Raw genomic sequence first — 13,789 nt, forward strand, 5'->3', positions numbered from 1 at the left:
TAAAGCTAAGACCAAACAAATAGGTTCTTGTGGGGGCTCGGCCCCAAAATAGCTTTCATAGGAAGTCATGGAACGGGGGGCTATGAGAAGATGCTAGGGCAGATCGAGCCTAAGGTCCGCATAGGAAGCTGTTGATGGCCTTAGATTTGGCCTCACTCTTCAGGTCTAGTTCTCAAATCCAACGATCATGTAGGACACCAGAGCCATGAGTGATGGGCTGCTACCTAGAATGTGAGCTCACTGCTGAAGTAGTTTACTAGCTTATGCTGATCCGAAGTCCCTTCCTAGATGAACTCTGATACTTGAGATTGATCTGTTAGGGCTGAGGAGTGGAATATGCCAGATTATAGGTTAAGTGGGATGGATGTGACCCACGCATCCCCGTCACCCTAGTATCTTCACTATCATCTATTGCTTTTGAGAATCTCTCCGTAGTCGACAAACTAACAGATTGCTTGCTCTCCACAGCCACAAACACTTTGGAGCAGGCTTGGTAGTCGATGGACATAGGGGCATGTACTTGACGTGCATGATGTGTACCCATGGTACTTCCCTGTAGTTAAGAACACTAGTGACATCTTACCTGGTAAGGCCCACTTAGTTGTCTATAGGCATTTGACAACTATTCCCCCCTAGGAATAAGGAAGCATAAAAGTTTTCCGGTTGACAAGATGGAGGCCTCTGTGGTCCTTCCCTTTTTCCCATATTTCCCTCTCATGTCTTATCAATGTTGTCTAGGACCGATCTGGGATCTAGGTGGAACCCAACTTGTAGTTGGGAACGGAGGTGAGGGTGGGTTTGACTAGGATGATTTGGCCGACAAGGGCGAGAGTCTATTGCTTCCAACTGGTTAGTGTTCGGCGAATGCACTTGACAAGATCTTGGTGGCCAAGCAATGGGATGCGAAACCCTGATATTTCATCCCCAGGTCGACAAACAACATTGATGCCAGCTTGAGGCTCAACGTTGCACAGAGCTCCACCTTAAGTTCAACGGCCATCTAGTTAGGCAGGAAGAGTTTAAATTTCTCAAAATTGACTCATTAACTGGTGAGGGAGGAATAGAAGTCCAGTGCATGCAGGAGGGTAGAGGCATTAGCCTTGGTAGCTCTGGACACAAGGAGGAGGTCGTCGACAGTAAGACCTTTCTCACGAATTTTCATAATCGCAAACTCTTTTAGTTAAATGACTTTTAATCCGTAATAAAGAAAATTGCATGATATTAGGGAGCAGGTTTTGCTTCTCTATGATAGGAGTAATTCTAGTAAATTTTAATTTGGTCTCAAACAAGACTTTAATTAGTTTTCATTCAATTATTTTATTTTATTTGGATAAATTATAAATTACCTTCTATAGTTCTTATGTCTAAAATTGAATTACCCCTCTAAAATTTTATTTATATCACCTTGCTCCAATTTGGTCTAGACTAATATGATAAATTGAATGGGCCTAAAAGACTATATGAAGAAAAGAACTGCCGATAACGAAAGAAATCCTGTAGCTATGTGAAATTAATGGGAAGTCACCAACTTGTACATACAATTGTGCTCAGTGAACATGCCTATTTTCTTTACTGTACCCTTTGAAAGATGTTCGCTTATTAAGTTTTTATATTTGTCAAATAATAATTAGATTTGTAAAATATGTATGCTTCTTAAATGCTTCAAGATTGTAGCATAGTTGCTGGTGTAATCCCAATCCACCCATGTAAATATAACATTACACTGCAAGCTAGAGAATAGATCTCGTCTCTTATCATAAATCTCTGAAAGGGAATTCGGTGATCGATCTTATTCTAACTTTAATTTAAGCAAAAGCTTAACTTCACTAACAAGTACATGAGGTAATATAGCAGCTGAAGAGGAGTAGAAGATAAACCCAGAAGTGCAAGCTGTTTGTTGACGCCGGAATGAAGCTAGTATGGTTATATAAAAAGAAGGAATTACTAAAGCTTCTTTGGGCGAATAACAATGCCTCTAACTGTAAGTCCGATCTTCCAGTGCTCACCTTCATTTCCCCACAAAGATACGTCCATCTTGCCCTCTTGCCCGGCTTGTGTCCTAAGTTCACCAACTTTAAGTTCTATCCATGTACCTCTTGGTTTTTCTTCCAAACTCTCCATGTGTCCTCGAACACTTCCATCTGGTAGCCTGAGCCTAAGATCCACAGGAATACCCCACCCAGCTGCTGCCTCATTCATCATTACTATAAAGACAACCTCGTACATAATTCCCGGTGTAAGATAGGAAATTTCCAGTTTCCCGTGAATGTCGAGCCAACAAACACCCAGTAGTATTGCCACATCATCCTTCTCACTGTTGGCAAAAAAATGTAACAGGTGTAAGTCAACTTGTTTAAATGGCTAAAACACGCGACAATGAGAAGATATTTAAGAAACTTTTGAAGATTTCACGCCAAGCAATACGTGGAGTACTCTGCTCATTAGAATGATATGGGAAATCGTCATGCCAAAAGATGAAGAAAAAGGAAAGAGATACCTACTAAATGACTCGAGTATTAAGAGTTGATTCTTTCATAGGATTTTTTAAGTTTTAGCAACCGGTAGGATCATTTATCCTCTGTTGTTACGTTATTTTGTTAGTTTTCTTGACAGTAACTTATATAATTCTTCTAGGTTAATTTGAAACACAGACATTTGCTACATGACATATAAACCTACTTGGATCTGTGCCCCCTTAAAATTAAGATTTACTAGGGAAAGTATCTTGATACATGAGACCCAAAAATGTGGTCATTGGAACATCAGCATAAATTTATTTGAATTAGTACTTTTTAATTGAGTCTCGTCTATTGTCAAGAAGGTCTACCACTGTAAAAATGAGTTCTTTTTCCAATGGCGTTTCTCACAAGTCAGATTGATTGCTTTGGTGTTGTCTACTAACTCTTTTACTACACATCTCTTTGTTCATCTAACAATGTCCCTTTATTCAAGTTTTCCTGGTGAAATAATGTTTAGTTGTGCTTAAATTTAGTTTTCTTCTTATATTTATGCTTAAATTTTACCTTTTTTTTCTCAGAGGAAGCCAATGCCAATAACTTTCGTTGTTACTCCAAGCAATTGATAAGCCCCTCGGAAACATCATGAAACAATTGTGGCCAGTTTCCTTGTCCACCCAATATTTCTGCATCAAATCAAAGCATGAAGCATGATAATTAGCAAATAAATTATGAATTCGAAAAAGACCTGCTAGTCATGAATAATAGAACATTAATTTTGTCTAACTTTTCTGTGAAAAAAGCTTATCTTTCCATGCAAAGAAATCAAAAGTTTGAGGCTTGAGATTAGCATCATTCATGTCGGATCAATTCAGAAAATATTGTAAGTTGTCTGTGTTGTACCATGGTTTCTATCTTTTGATAGAAGAAGACAAATCCATCTTACGAAAAGAATCGTGGTTCAAAGCGCAACCGGTATGCTTGTACTAATCTAGGGTGTAATGTGATACTAAGTCATAGCTAAGAAGGCAAACTATATAAGTTAGCCTAGAAAAAACTTTGAACTTTTTCGAGGTGTTCCTCTTGGGATGCATGAGATAAACAAGATGGTAAAGTAAACATACAAAAAGCTTTCATGACGAATTCCTCATTAACATGACAATATTCCAACTATATTTATCTATCTGAGTAGGAAAATTAAAGCCTAAATAGTTATCCAAGAGCCAAAACCATAAGGTTGGATTTGAAGGAGTAAGTTCAAATACCAACTCACATTAATTTCAAATTAAATATGTGAACATATTTTTTGCTAATCTCAAATGGTTCTTATGTAGCTGTAATACTATTGCACATGTTTTACTGTGGTCAGATGTGGTGACAATTGAAGCTTACCAAAAAGTTGTTCGGCTCCAAGAAGATTCCATTGATGATTTTATCGTTTGACTTAACTGCTTCCTTGCGTTCTTCTCCAACCTTAGGACTCTGTTGTACAGGAGCAAGAGCGTCTTCTCTTGATGATCCAGCTCTCATTGCCTTCTGGATTTAGAACTCATCCAAGAACTACTGGGTTACTATTATAGTAGAATATGATGATATGATGTAATTAATATCTGAGAGTACACAACAAAAGAAGGTTTTGATCTTTAGGATAAAGGAATAGATGCAAATTCATTTACTCCTTTTGAAGTTTGCATAAGTTCTTTGTACTTTTAAATACTATAAAGAAAGACAGCCTGCCAAATTGTCTTTCGACCCATACTTCAATTGTAATCCGACGACTTTTCCCCAGCTGTGGACTAAGATCCCTCACAACCAAAAAAATAAAAGAAAAAGCAAAAGAAATCGAAAGCGAACCAATCTATCACCTTTGACGAGTCGTTGACAGCCTCCTCATACCAAGCTTCCAGCTCCTGCTCTAGACATCGGCGCTTGACCGCGCCAGCCATAGATCAATTAGTAGATTTTGTCTCACGATTTAAATAATCTACTTTTCATCTGAAGAGCCAGAGAAGTGAAACAGCTATCTGCCATATTACGCTTAAATATACCACAACTAACATTTACAAGCCAAGGGTTACTCTTAATGCTCATGACCCACCTTTGAATGCATAAAGCTACAGACATGATTTGTATTAAGGTGGAGATGTGTGTGTGTCTGTGTGTGTGTGTGTGTGTGAGAGAGAGAGAGAGAGAGAGAGAGAGGAGAGAGAGAGAGAGAGAGAGAGAGAGAGAGAGAGAGAGAGAGAGAGAGAGAGAGAGAGAGAGCCAAAAGTCTCAAATTAATAAAACAAATATTCCTTAACAACTGAGATGCTCTCTCTGCAATGCACTTCAATTGCGAATCTCTTGTTAATTTACATGTCTCTTTGCTCTACACTTAATCTGCGTGAAGGAAGATTCTTGGCTACAACCTTCCTTGCATCTTTATTTTAGAGGATATGTGCAATTTTGGATAAGTACAACTTTGAGAGTTACCTGAGATCTAGAATGTAAGAAGTCTACACAACAAATAAACTGAGGTTGTGAGAACATTGATATATCGATTCTTAGGTTTACAATGGTGCTCAAAAAAAGGTTTGACAAGAAGATCTCAAGCTAAATGGTCCCTGCTTTAGGTTAATATAATTGTTTTAGCTAATATATGTGTTAATGGGATCTTCATTATATGACCTCCCTAATTGCTTTTCTATTGTACAATCTTGATAATATTCCTAAACATAGTAATTATAAATCTTTAAAGTACGGATACTCCTTTTACCCTTTTATATCGGTACCAAATATACATTGGATATTGATGCGGCTCCGATACATAGTAGATGTTGGCGGTAACAATCTAATTTCAAAGAGTCACAAAAATTCCGATCAAAATAAATAAATTAAATAAACTTATAGATTACAAAATATAAAATTTTAAATAGTCAAGTCTAGTGTTGGACACTATCTTGTTAAGACCAATTCGCCCTCCATTGATTGCTTTTAGAATAGTGGATGTCGGTCTCCTAGGATATAACAACTGCCTTATACTCGAAAGGAAGCAGCTATTCGAATGCCTTGTTGAACCTGAATCGTGCTGTGCTCTCTCTCAAATGCAGACTCAAACTTAAGACTTGACCTAGACTTAGAAAGAATGAACTAAATTTCTATGTAAAATTATGTAGATTGACAACTTATTTATAGAATTAAACAGTCTCGACGAAAGGATGCAAATGGTCACGAATGGATGCACCATTTCGGGTCGGGTTCAACCAACTAACTGACTGATTAATTGTTCATCGAAGGGACACACCACTTCGACTTCGGATAGGTTCAACCAACCAACCAATTGGACTTGACTCGTGCGTGCGAACCGAACTGAGCCGAGCGGGGCGGCATGCACATGTGAGTTAAATTGCATATTAACTTTTACTCACAAAATAGGTACCCCTTTTAGGGCTCAAAACCCATAAGAAGTTTGTTACTTATATACCATACTAATATTTCTCAAATATCCAATATGATACTAAACTCACTTTTTTTTAATTTTCATTGTCATGATACCCACTTTAGAGCCAATTTTTATTCAGTTCTCTTCATAGATTTGACTAAGTGAATATATGACAATAAAGTACTCTTTGAGCTAAATTAATTCTACCATTAAACCATCATTAATAATGTGTGGGCCCCACTTAAAACTTAGCTCAAAGTTAATAAAAAATTCATGTCAAATACATGAAATTACCAACAATCCTCTACATGAATGAATTGGCTGAAAATGCATATGAAATGCAGACTTGATAGAGAGTACAATAAAAAGTTACCGCATCAGGATAGGTAGCTTTTGGCTTTGAACCTTCTATAGTGAAGTATTATCGGATTTATTTGCTAACCAGTGAATATGATGTCTTGAACTGTTCAACTTTTGTATAAACCAAGACAATAATACCCACACAGCTCTTTTCAACACAGTCGGTTCTATATGTTGTGTCCATTTTAGCCTTGGACGCGCCTGGTAATTCTTTGAGTGCTCTAGAGATTTAGCCTAGTCATCTCATAGAAGTGGCCCACTTCACACTCACATAGGTGATCTCTTATTAAGAGTATCTTGCCATACTCCACTTAGATTTCCAAAGTATAAGAGTCATTAAAAGCATTGCTTACCCTAACACTTAGTAAATATTTATCACTATGTCATCATAGGAAAGGTGTAGGAAAGTTAATTCCTTAGTGATTTCAGAGAACGCCCCTACAACTCGGTTGTCCCTTTGAACCTAGATCTTGGGATCTCCAGTCAACTAGATTGGGTTGCCGTTGTGTCGTTACTCTAGGTGGCAGGCTTCAAACACATTTCCCTCAATGAACAATATACTTGATCTCTTGTTAAACCCTTTGTTAACGGATCTGCGATGTTATCCTTTGATTTCACATAATCAATGGATATTATACCATTTGAGATCAATTGCCACACTATATTATGCCTATGATGTATATGTCATAACTTACCATTATATATTTGACTCTGTGCCCTTCCTATAGCTGATTGACTATCTCAATGTATGCAAATTGCGGACACAAGTTTTGGCCACATAGTAATATCTTCTAAGAAATTTCGAATCCATTCTGCTTTTTCTCCAGCCTTATCTAATGCTATGAATTCAGATTTCATTGTAGATCTGGCTATACATATTTGTTTAAAAGATTTCCATGAAATAGAAGCACCCCCAAGTGTAAAGACATATCCGCTCGTGGATTTGATATCTTTTGTATCAAAAATTCAGTTTGCATCGCTGTACCCTTCAAGTACTGTTGGATATTTTGAATAGTGCAATCCATAGTTAGTGGTGTATCTCAAATATCTGAGTACCCTAACTATCGTCTTCCAGTGATCACTGCCTGGATTACTTTTATATCTACTAAGTTTACTCACGGAGTACGCAATATCCGGACGAGTGTAATTCATGACGTACATCAAACTGCCTATTATTTGAGAATATTCTAACTGAGATATACGTTCACCTGTATTCTTTGTGAGATAAAGATTTACATCTACAGGTGTCCTGGCTATATTGTTATTATCTTTATCAAATTTATCAAATAATTTATCAATATAATATGATTGAGATATAACATACCCTTCAGTTGCCTTAGTGATCTTTATACCAAGAATCACATATGCAACTCCCATATCTTTCATATCGAACTTGTTAGCCAACATGTTCTTGGTAGCTTTAGTGACATTAATATTGCTACCATTTATTATCATGTCGTCCACATAAAGACATACAATGACATAATTATCTGAAGTGCATTTCACATAAACATATTTATCACATTCATTAATGTGAAAACCATTTGAATCATAACTAGGTCAAAATTTTTCATGCCATTGTTTAGGTGCTTGTTTAAGCCCATAAAGAGACTAAACTAATTTGCACACTTTTCTCTCTTGTCTTGGAGCCACAAACCCTTTGGTTTGTTCCATATAAATTTCTTCATTTAATTCACCATTCAAGAATGCAGTTTTCACATCCATCTGATGTATTTCCAGATTATATAATGCCACAAGAGCAATTATTAATCGGATAGATGTTATTCTTGTTATAGGTGAATATGTATCAAAGTAATCTATTCCCTCTGTCTATCTATATCCTTTGACTACAAGTCTCATCTTGTATTTGTCAATTGAACCATTTGCTTTCATCTTCCTTTTGATAATCCATTTGTAATCCAAATGTTTACACCTTAGTGGAAGATCCACCAATTCCCAGGTATGATTTACTTCATTATCAATAGCTTCTTTTCATAAAAGAGTTTCAGGAGTAGACATTGCTTCCTTATAACTCTGAGGTTCTTTTCTAACAAATATGTTAAAAATTAGAACCAAAAGATGTAGAAGTCCTTGCCCTCTTACTTCGTCTAGGTTCATTATCATTTCCTTCTTGCATGGACTCTTGGTCCTGCTTATTTTCATAAGTTCTTTTAAGAGAACTTACTTCTGATGTAGATTTATGCGGAAATATATTCTCAAAGAATGATGCATTCCTAGACTCAATAATTGTATTCTCATGTACCTCAGAATTATCTGATTTGTGAACCAGGAATCGATATGCACTACTGTTATGAGCATAACCAATGAATATACAATCAATAGTTTTAAGTCCAATTTTTGTTCTTTTAGGAACTGGAATTGCAACCTTTGCTAGGCACCCCCACACTATTAAGAATTTATAGCTAGTTTCTCGACCTTTCAATAACTCATAAGGTATTTTATCCAATTTCTTATGGGGTAATCGGTTGAGAATGTGATTTGCAGAAAGCAAAGCTTCCCATCACAAATTCTGAGGTAAACCAGAACTTATTAACATGGCATTCATCATCTCTTTCAGAGTTTTATTCTTACGTTCAGCAATACCATTTTGCTGTGGAGTGTAAGAAGCCGTTGTTTGATGAATAATTTCATTTTCTGCACATATTTGTGCAAATGATGACTCATATTCACCACCTCTATCACTTCTTAGTATTTTAATATTTCTGCTAAGTTGGTTCTCAACCTCAATTTTGAAATGTATAAACATTTCTAATGCCTCATCTTTGCTTCTTAACAAATACACATAACAGTATGTTGTGCAATCATCAATAAAAGTAATAAAATATTTTTTTTCACCTCTAGTTTGAATAAATTTTAAATCATATACATCGGTATGTATAAGTTCTAGAGGTTCTGTACTTCGTTCAATGGAATGAAACGAAGCCTTAACCAATTTGGCTTCAACACATATTTCACATTTATTATTTAAATCAATTTGAAAATTAGGCAATATGTTAATATTAATTAATCTACACAATGTATCATAATTAACATGTCCTAATCTACCATGCCAAATTTCACAAGACTCAAGCAAGTAAGAAGAAGATTCATCTTTATTTATTCTTGGAGTCACAGTTATTACATTCATCTTAAAGAGGCCATTTGACAAGTAGCCCCTTCCAACATACATGTTATTTTTGATAAGTACAAACTTATTAGACTCAAACACCAACTTAAAACTTTTCTTACTCAATAATGATCTTGAAACCAGATTCTTTCGAATGTCGAGTACATGCATCACATCATTAAGAGTAAGTTCTTTCCTTGAAGTCAATTTTAACACGACCTTCCCTATTCCTTCCACCTTGGAAATCGCTGAATTGCCCATGTAAAGTTTTTCATCTGTTGCAGTTTGATAAGATGAAAACATTCACTTGTTGGCACAAATGTGTCGAGTAGTTCCAATGTCTACCCACCATTCTTTAGGATTACCACCAATTAGGTTTACTTCCGAGACAATAGCGGAGAGGTGCATGTCATCGACATCAGAACGAAGATTTTCTACTTCAGTTACATTGGCTTGTGACTTCTTCTTTTCAGAGTTCTCTTTCTTTGACTTCTCCTTTTTGCCCAAACGGTAGTCCTGAGCACGATGCCCTTGCTTGTCACAAACGTAACATTTGCCCTTGAATTTCTTCGTGTTGCCACTTTTAGAGCCTTCACCGGTATGCTTCCTTTTCTCGTCCTTTGTGGACTCCACAACATTTGCCTTTGACACGTATTGGCTTCCAATTTTCTTTTCAACAGTATGGTTGTCTTCTTCTATCCTCAATCTGACAATAAGTTTTTCAAGTGTCATTTCCTTGCGCTTGTGTTTTAGGTAATTTTTGAAATCCCTCTAAGACGGTGGCAAATTTTCTATAATAGTTGCCACTTGAAATGATTCATTAATCACTATCCCTTTAGCGTGAATCTCATAAATTATCACTTGAAGATCTTGCACCTGGTTAATCACTGATTTAGTGCCAACCATCTCGTAATAAAAAAATTTACCAACTATAAATTTCTTTGCACCGGCATCTTCTGTCTTGTACTTCTTGTCTAAAGATTTTTATAATTCCTTAGATGTTTTTACTAAACTATACACGTTATATAACGAGTTGTCCAGTCCATTAAAGATATAGTTTTGGCAAAGAAAGTCGGCATGCTTCCATGCATCCACTGCAGCAAATAATTGCCTATCAGTTTCCTCCTTTCGGAGTTCAGGCACATCTTCATATAAGAATTTAGCCAAATTCAAGGTGGTCAGATAAAAGAGCATTTTATGTTGCCATCTCTTAAATTCTGCACCATAGAACTTCTCAGGCTTTTCTCCATGAACTGTAGGTATTGAAGGAGCAGTGATAGGGGTAATAGTACTCTTTACTATTTCAGCTATCTAAAAGAATGAAAGAAAAATAAAAATCCGATCAGAAGAAAAGAACACTGACAGGAATCAGAGTAACAACCAGAATATGTCTTAAAATATTAGTAGTAACAATCTGATTTCAAAGAGTTACAAAATTCCGATCAAAATAAATAAATTAAATAAACTTATAGATTACAGAATATAAAATTCTGAATAGTCGAGTCTAGTGTTGGACACTATCTTCTTAAGACCAATTCGCCCTTCACTGATTGCTTCTAGAACAGTGGACGTCGGTCTCCTATGATACAACGACTGCCTTGCACTCGAAAGGAAGCAGCTATTCGGATGCCTTGTTGAACCTGAACCGTGCTGTGCTCTCTCTTAAATGCAGACTCAAACTTAAGACTCGACCCAGACTTAGAAGGAATGAACCAAATTTCTATGTAAAATTATGTAGACTGACAGCCTATTTATAGAATTAAACGGTCTCGACGAAAGGATGCACCATTTCGGGTCTAAAACCAATTAACAATTACAATGTGAAGGGATGCACCATTTCGAGTCGGGTTTAACCAACTAATTGACTGATTAACTATTCATCGAAGGGACACACCACTTCAACTTCGGGCCGGCAAAAAAATTAAAATTGGACTTGACTTGTGCGTGCGAACCGAACCGAGTCGGGCCGGGTGGCATGCACATGTGAGTTAAGTTGCATAGTAATCTTTACCTACAAAATAGGTATCCCTTTTGGAGCCCAAAACCCATAAGAAGTTTGTTACTTATATACCATACTAACATTTCTCAAATATCCAATATGATACTAAACTCACTTTTTTTTATTTTTTATTGCCATAATACCTACTTTAGAGCAAATTTTCATTTACTTCTCTTCATAGATTTGACTAAGTGAATATATGACAATAAAGTACTCTTTGAGCTAAATTAATTCTACCATTAAACCATCATTAATAATATGTGGGCTTTACTTAAAACTTAGCTCAAAATTAATAAAAAATTCATATCAAATACATAAAATTACCAAATACGGTTGAAAAAGTATCTAAAGTAAAAAAATAATTAAGATATGACACCAATACATTTTTTAAAGTTATCTAGGATTCAGTGGGTGAGTTTGCAAAAAAAAAGGGCCTCAACCCGTGAACCCGTGAACAAATAACTAAATTGGACTGCAGAAACCCTTTTGTTGCCTCCTCAATCAAATCAGCTTCCTCCTCTTCGAGAAGAAGTCTTGCTTCCTCCTAACCCAATGAAAACCCCTAGATTCCTTCCTCATGCAATGGCAGCCTACGACGATACGGACGAGAAAACTGAAGCCATTTCTTCCTCCCTCGCGTGACGGTGGCACGTCTATCTTTCTCCCTCTCGCAACAATGAGGAGAAAAGCTTAGCTTCCTACCTCAGGAGACCGTCAAGGGCAAGCTCAAACTCCATTTCTCCTCTTTCTTTCTGCCTTCACGACATGATTGAGGTGAAGCTCCACTGCTCTCTTTCTCTCTCTCTCTCTCTCTCTCTCTCTCTCTTCATATTGTGCTATGAGAATTCGGGATTGTTCATGTTGTCGTTTGTTGTAGTAGCTACGACATGTTCTCTCTCTTTTTCTGCTAATTTTCTTGCCGCGAATGAGATAAAGCATGTGCCTAACAAGTTAGTTTCTTAATTTTCTTGCCCTGAATGAGATAAAATTATAAAACATGAAAGCATTTTCCGGCATGTGCCCTTTCCTAATTTTCTTGCCATAACAAATTATTTTGTTAGTGCTGCCCTTTAATAAATAGTTTTAATTACTTATTATTATGACCACTTTTATATTCGCTATCGTAATATTACCCTTTGATATTTAATTTTACAAGTCTATTCATAGTTGAATTAATTGGAACTAGTGAATTACTTATTGATGTACATTAGGTTTAGACTTGTATTTTCTCTAGCCATATTAGAATCAGTGGTATTAATTTTATATTTTTTCAATTTATTTATAACCCCCAGATAATATCAATTGATAATGGTGAAATATGAACTTTAAATTACAATGAATATATTTAATGTTAACCATAACAATCAACGATAATAAGAATACATACAAAAGGAGAAAATGGTAAAAAGATAAAAGCATCTTGATTGGGCTGCAGCCGAAGCCCACATCCCACCCAACCTAGTTGGGTCCAGAAGGCCCACATCCCACCCAACTAGACAGAGGAGGAAGAAGAAATATAGACGTCGGGAGAAGATGCTAGACTACGAACTCAAGGGAAACACAGATCAGTCCAGGAGCAAGAGGGAAACGAGATGGATGAATGATGGTGAGGTTTCCAACGGTCGAGGTGGTCGACAGTGAAGGAGATCAAGCTCCATGGAGTTTTACCTTCCCATTTAACCAAGCCATGGGAAACACAACAAAGGATGCTAAAAGCTTCGTTGGGTAGGGAGGACTTTATTAGGTTATAGGGTGGCAAAAGGTGGCCGGAGACGAACCCAAACGATGACAGTGGAAGGCCACATGGCTTAGCCTCAACGGAGGGGTTTGAAGGCCGAAAGAGAGTATAAACGGATCAACGATATTGAGATGAAGCTCCTCGGGCGGGAATGAGGCCAGTCAGCGAATTTCATCGACGGAAGCAAAACAAGAATACGAAGGCGAAAGACTGAATACCTAAAGAAAACCAAATTAAACGTAAGGAGGAAGAAATGGCTCACCAACGGAGTGAACGATAGGGTCGATTTGGTCCAATTTTCCCCCTCGGCGAGCCCACCACGTCGAGCACTTTGGTCCGGGTAAAATAAAGAAGAAGGGGTGGTGGCGACCAGAAGAGAGAGAGAGAGAGAGAGAGAGAGAGAGAGAGCGCTGACTTTTATGGGGGAGGAGACGGGTCTGCCGACGCGCAAAACGCATGCGCGTCCTGCATGCGACAATTTATTCACTTTTTCTCGTTTCTGTTTTAACTACAGGAATTATACAGAGATTTTGCTCTCATAAAAAGACAGATTTCATACTATACTTTCTTTCCTTTTTATATTTTCATTGCAGAATTTTCCTATTTTATTAATTTTGGACTGATATGTTGTAGCCTTACTTCTTTAAAAGTTTCTATTACATATATCCTGATTGAGGATGTGTTT

At 36.8% G+C, this 13,789-nt stretch overlaps 1 protein-coding gene across 1 annotated transcript; it reads right to left on the bottom strand.

Moving 5' to 3' along the window:
* Positions 1-1,731: 1,731 nt before the first annotated feature.
* Positions 1,732-13,553, bottom strand: LOC140791408 (lectin-like). The gene is made up of 5 exons (XM_073141965.1): positions 13,367-13,553; positions 4,322-4,451; positions 3,849-3,992; positions 3,024-3,142; positions 1,732-2,314 (listed from the first exon to the last, which is right to left on the bottom strand). Exons 2-5 carry the CDS (start codon positions 4,400-4,402, stop codon positions 1,945-1,947), a joined length of 714 nt encoding a protein of 237 aa, XP_072998066.1. The 5' UTR covers positions 4,403-4,451; positions 13,367-13,553; the 3' UTR covers positions 1,732-1,944.
* Positions 13,554-13,789: the final 236 nt, after the last annotated feature.

This window comes from Typha latifolia, chromosome 6, assembly GCF_019914945.1.
Source record: "Typha latifolia isolate L0001 chromosome 6, TyphaL0001v2, whole genome shotgun sequence".
NCBI lineage: Eukaryota > Viridiplantae > Streptophyta > Magnoliopsida > Poales > Typhaceae > Typha > Typha latifolia.

Coding starts and splice junctions, on each gene's coding strand:
- LOC140791408 (XM_073141965.1), bottom strand. CDS start 4,402: ATGGCTGGCGCGGTCAAGCGCCGATGTCTAGAGCAGGAGCTGGAAGCT. Junction 3,993..4,321: donor CTGTCAACGACTCGTCAAAG/GTGATAGATTGG, acceptor TTCTAAATCCAG/AAGGCAATGAGAGCTGGATC. Junction 2,315..3,023: donor CTTCCTCTGAGAAAAAAAAG/GTAAAATTTAAG, acceptor TTTTGCCAACAG/TGAGAAGGATGATGTGGCAA.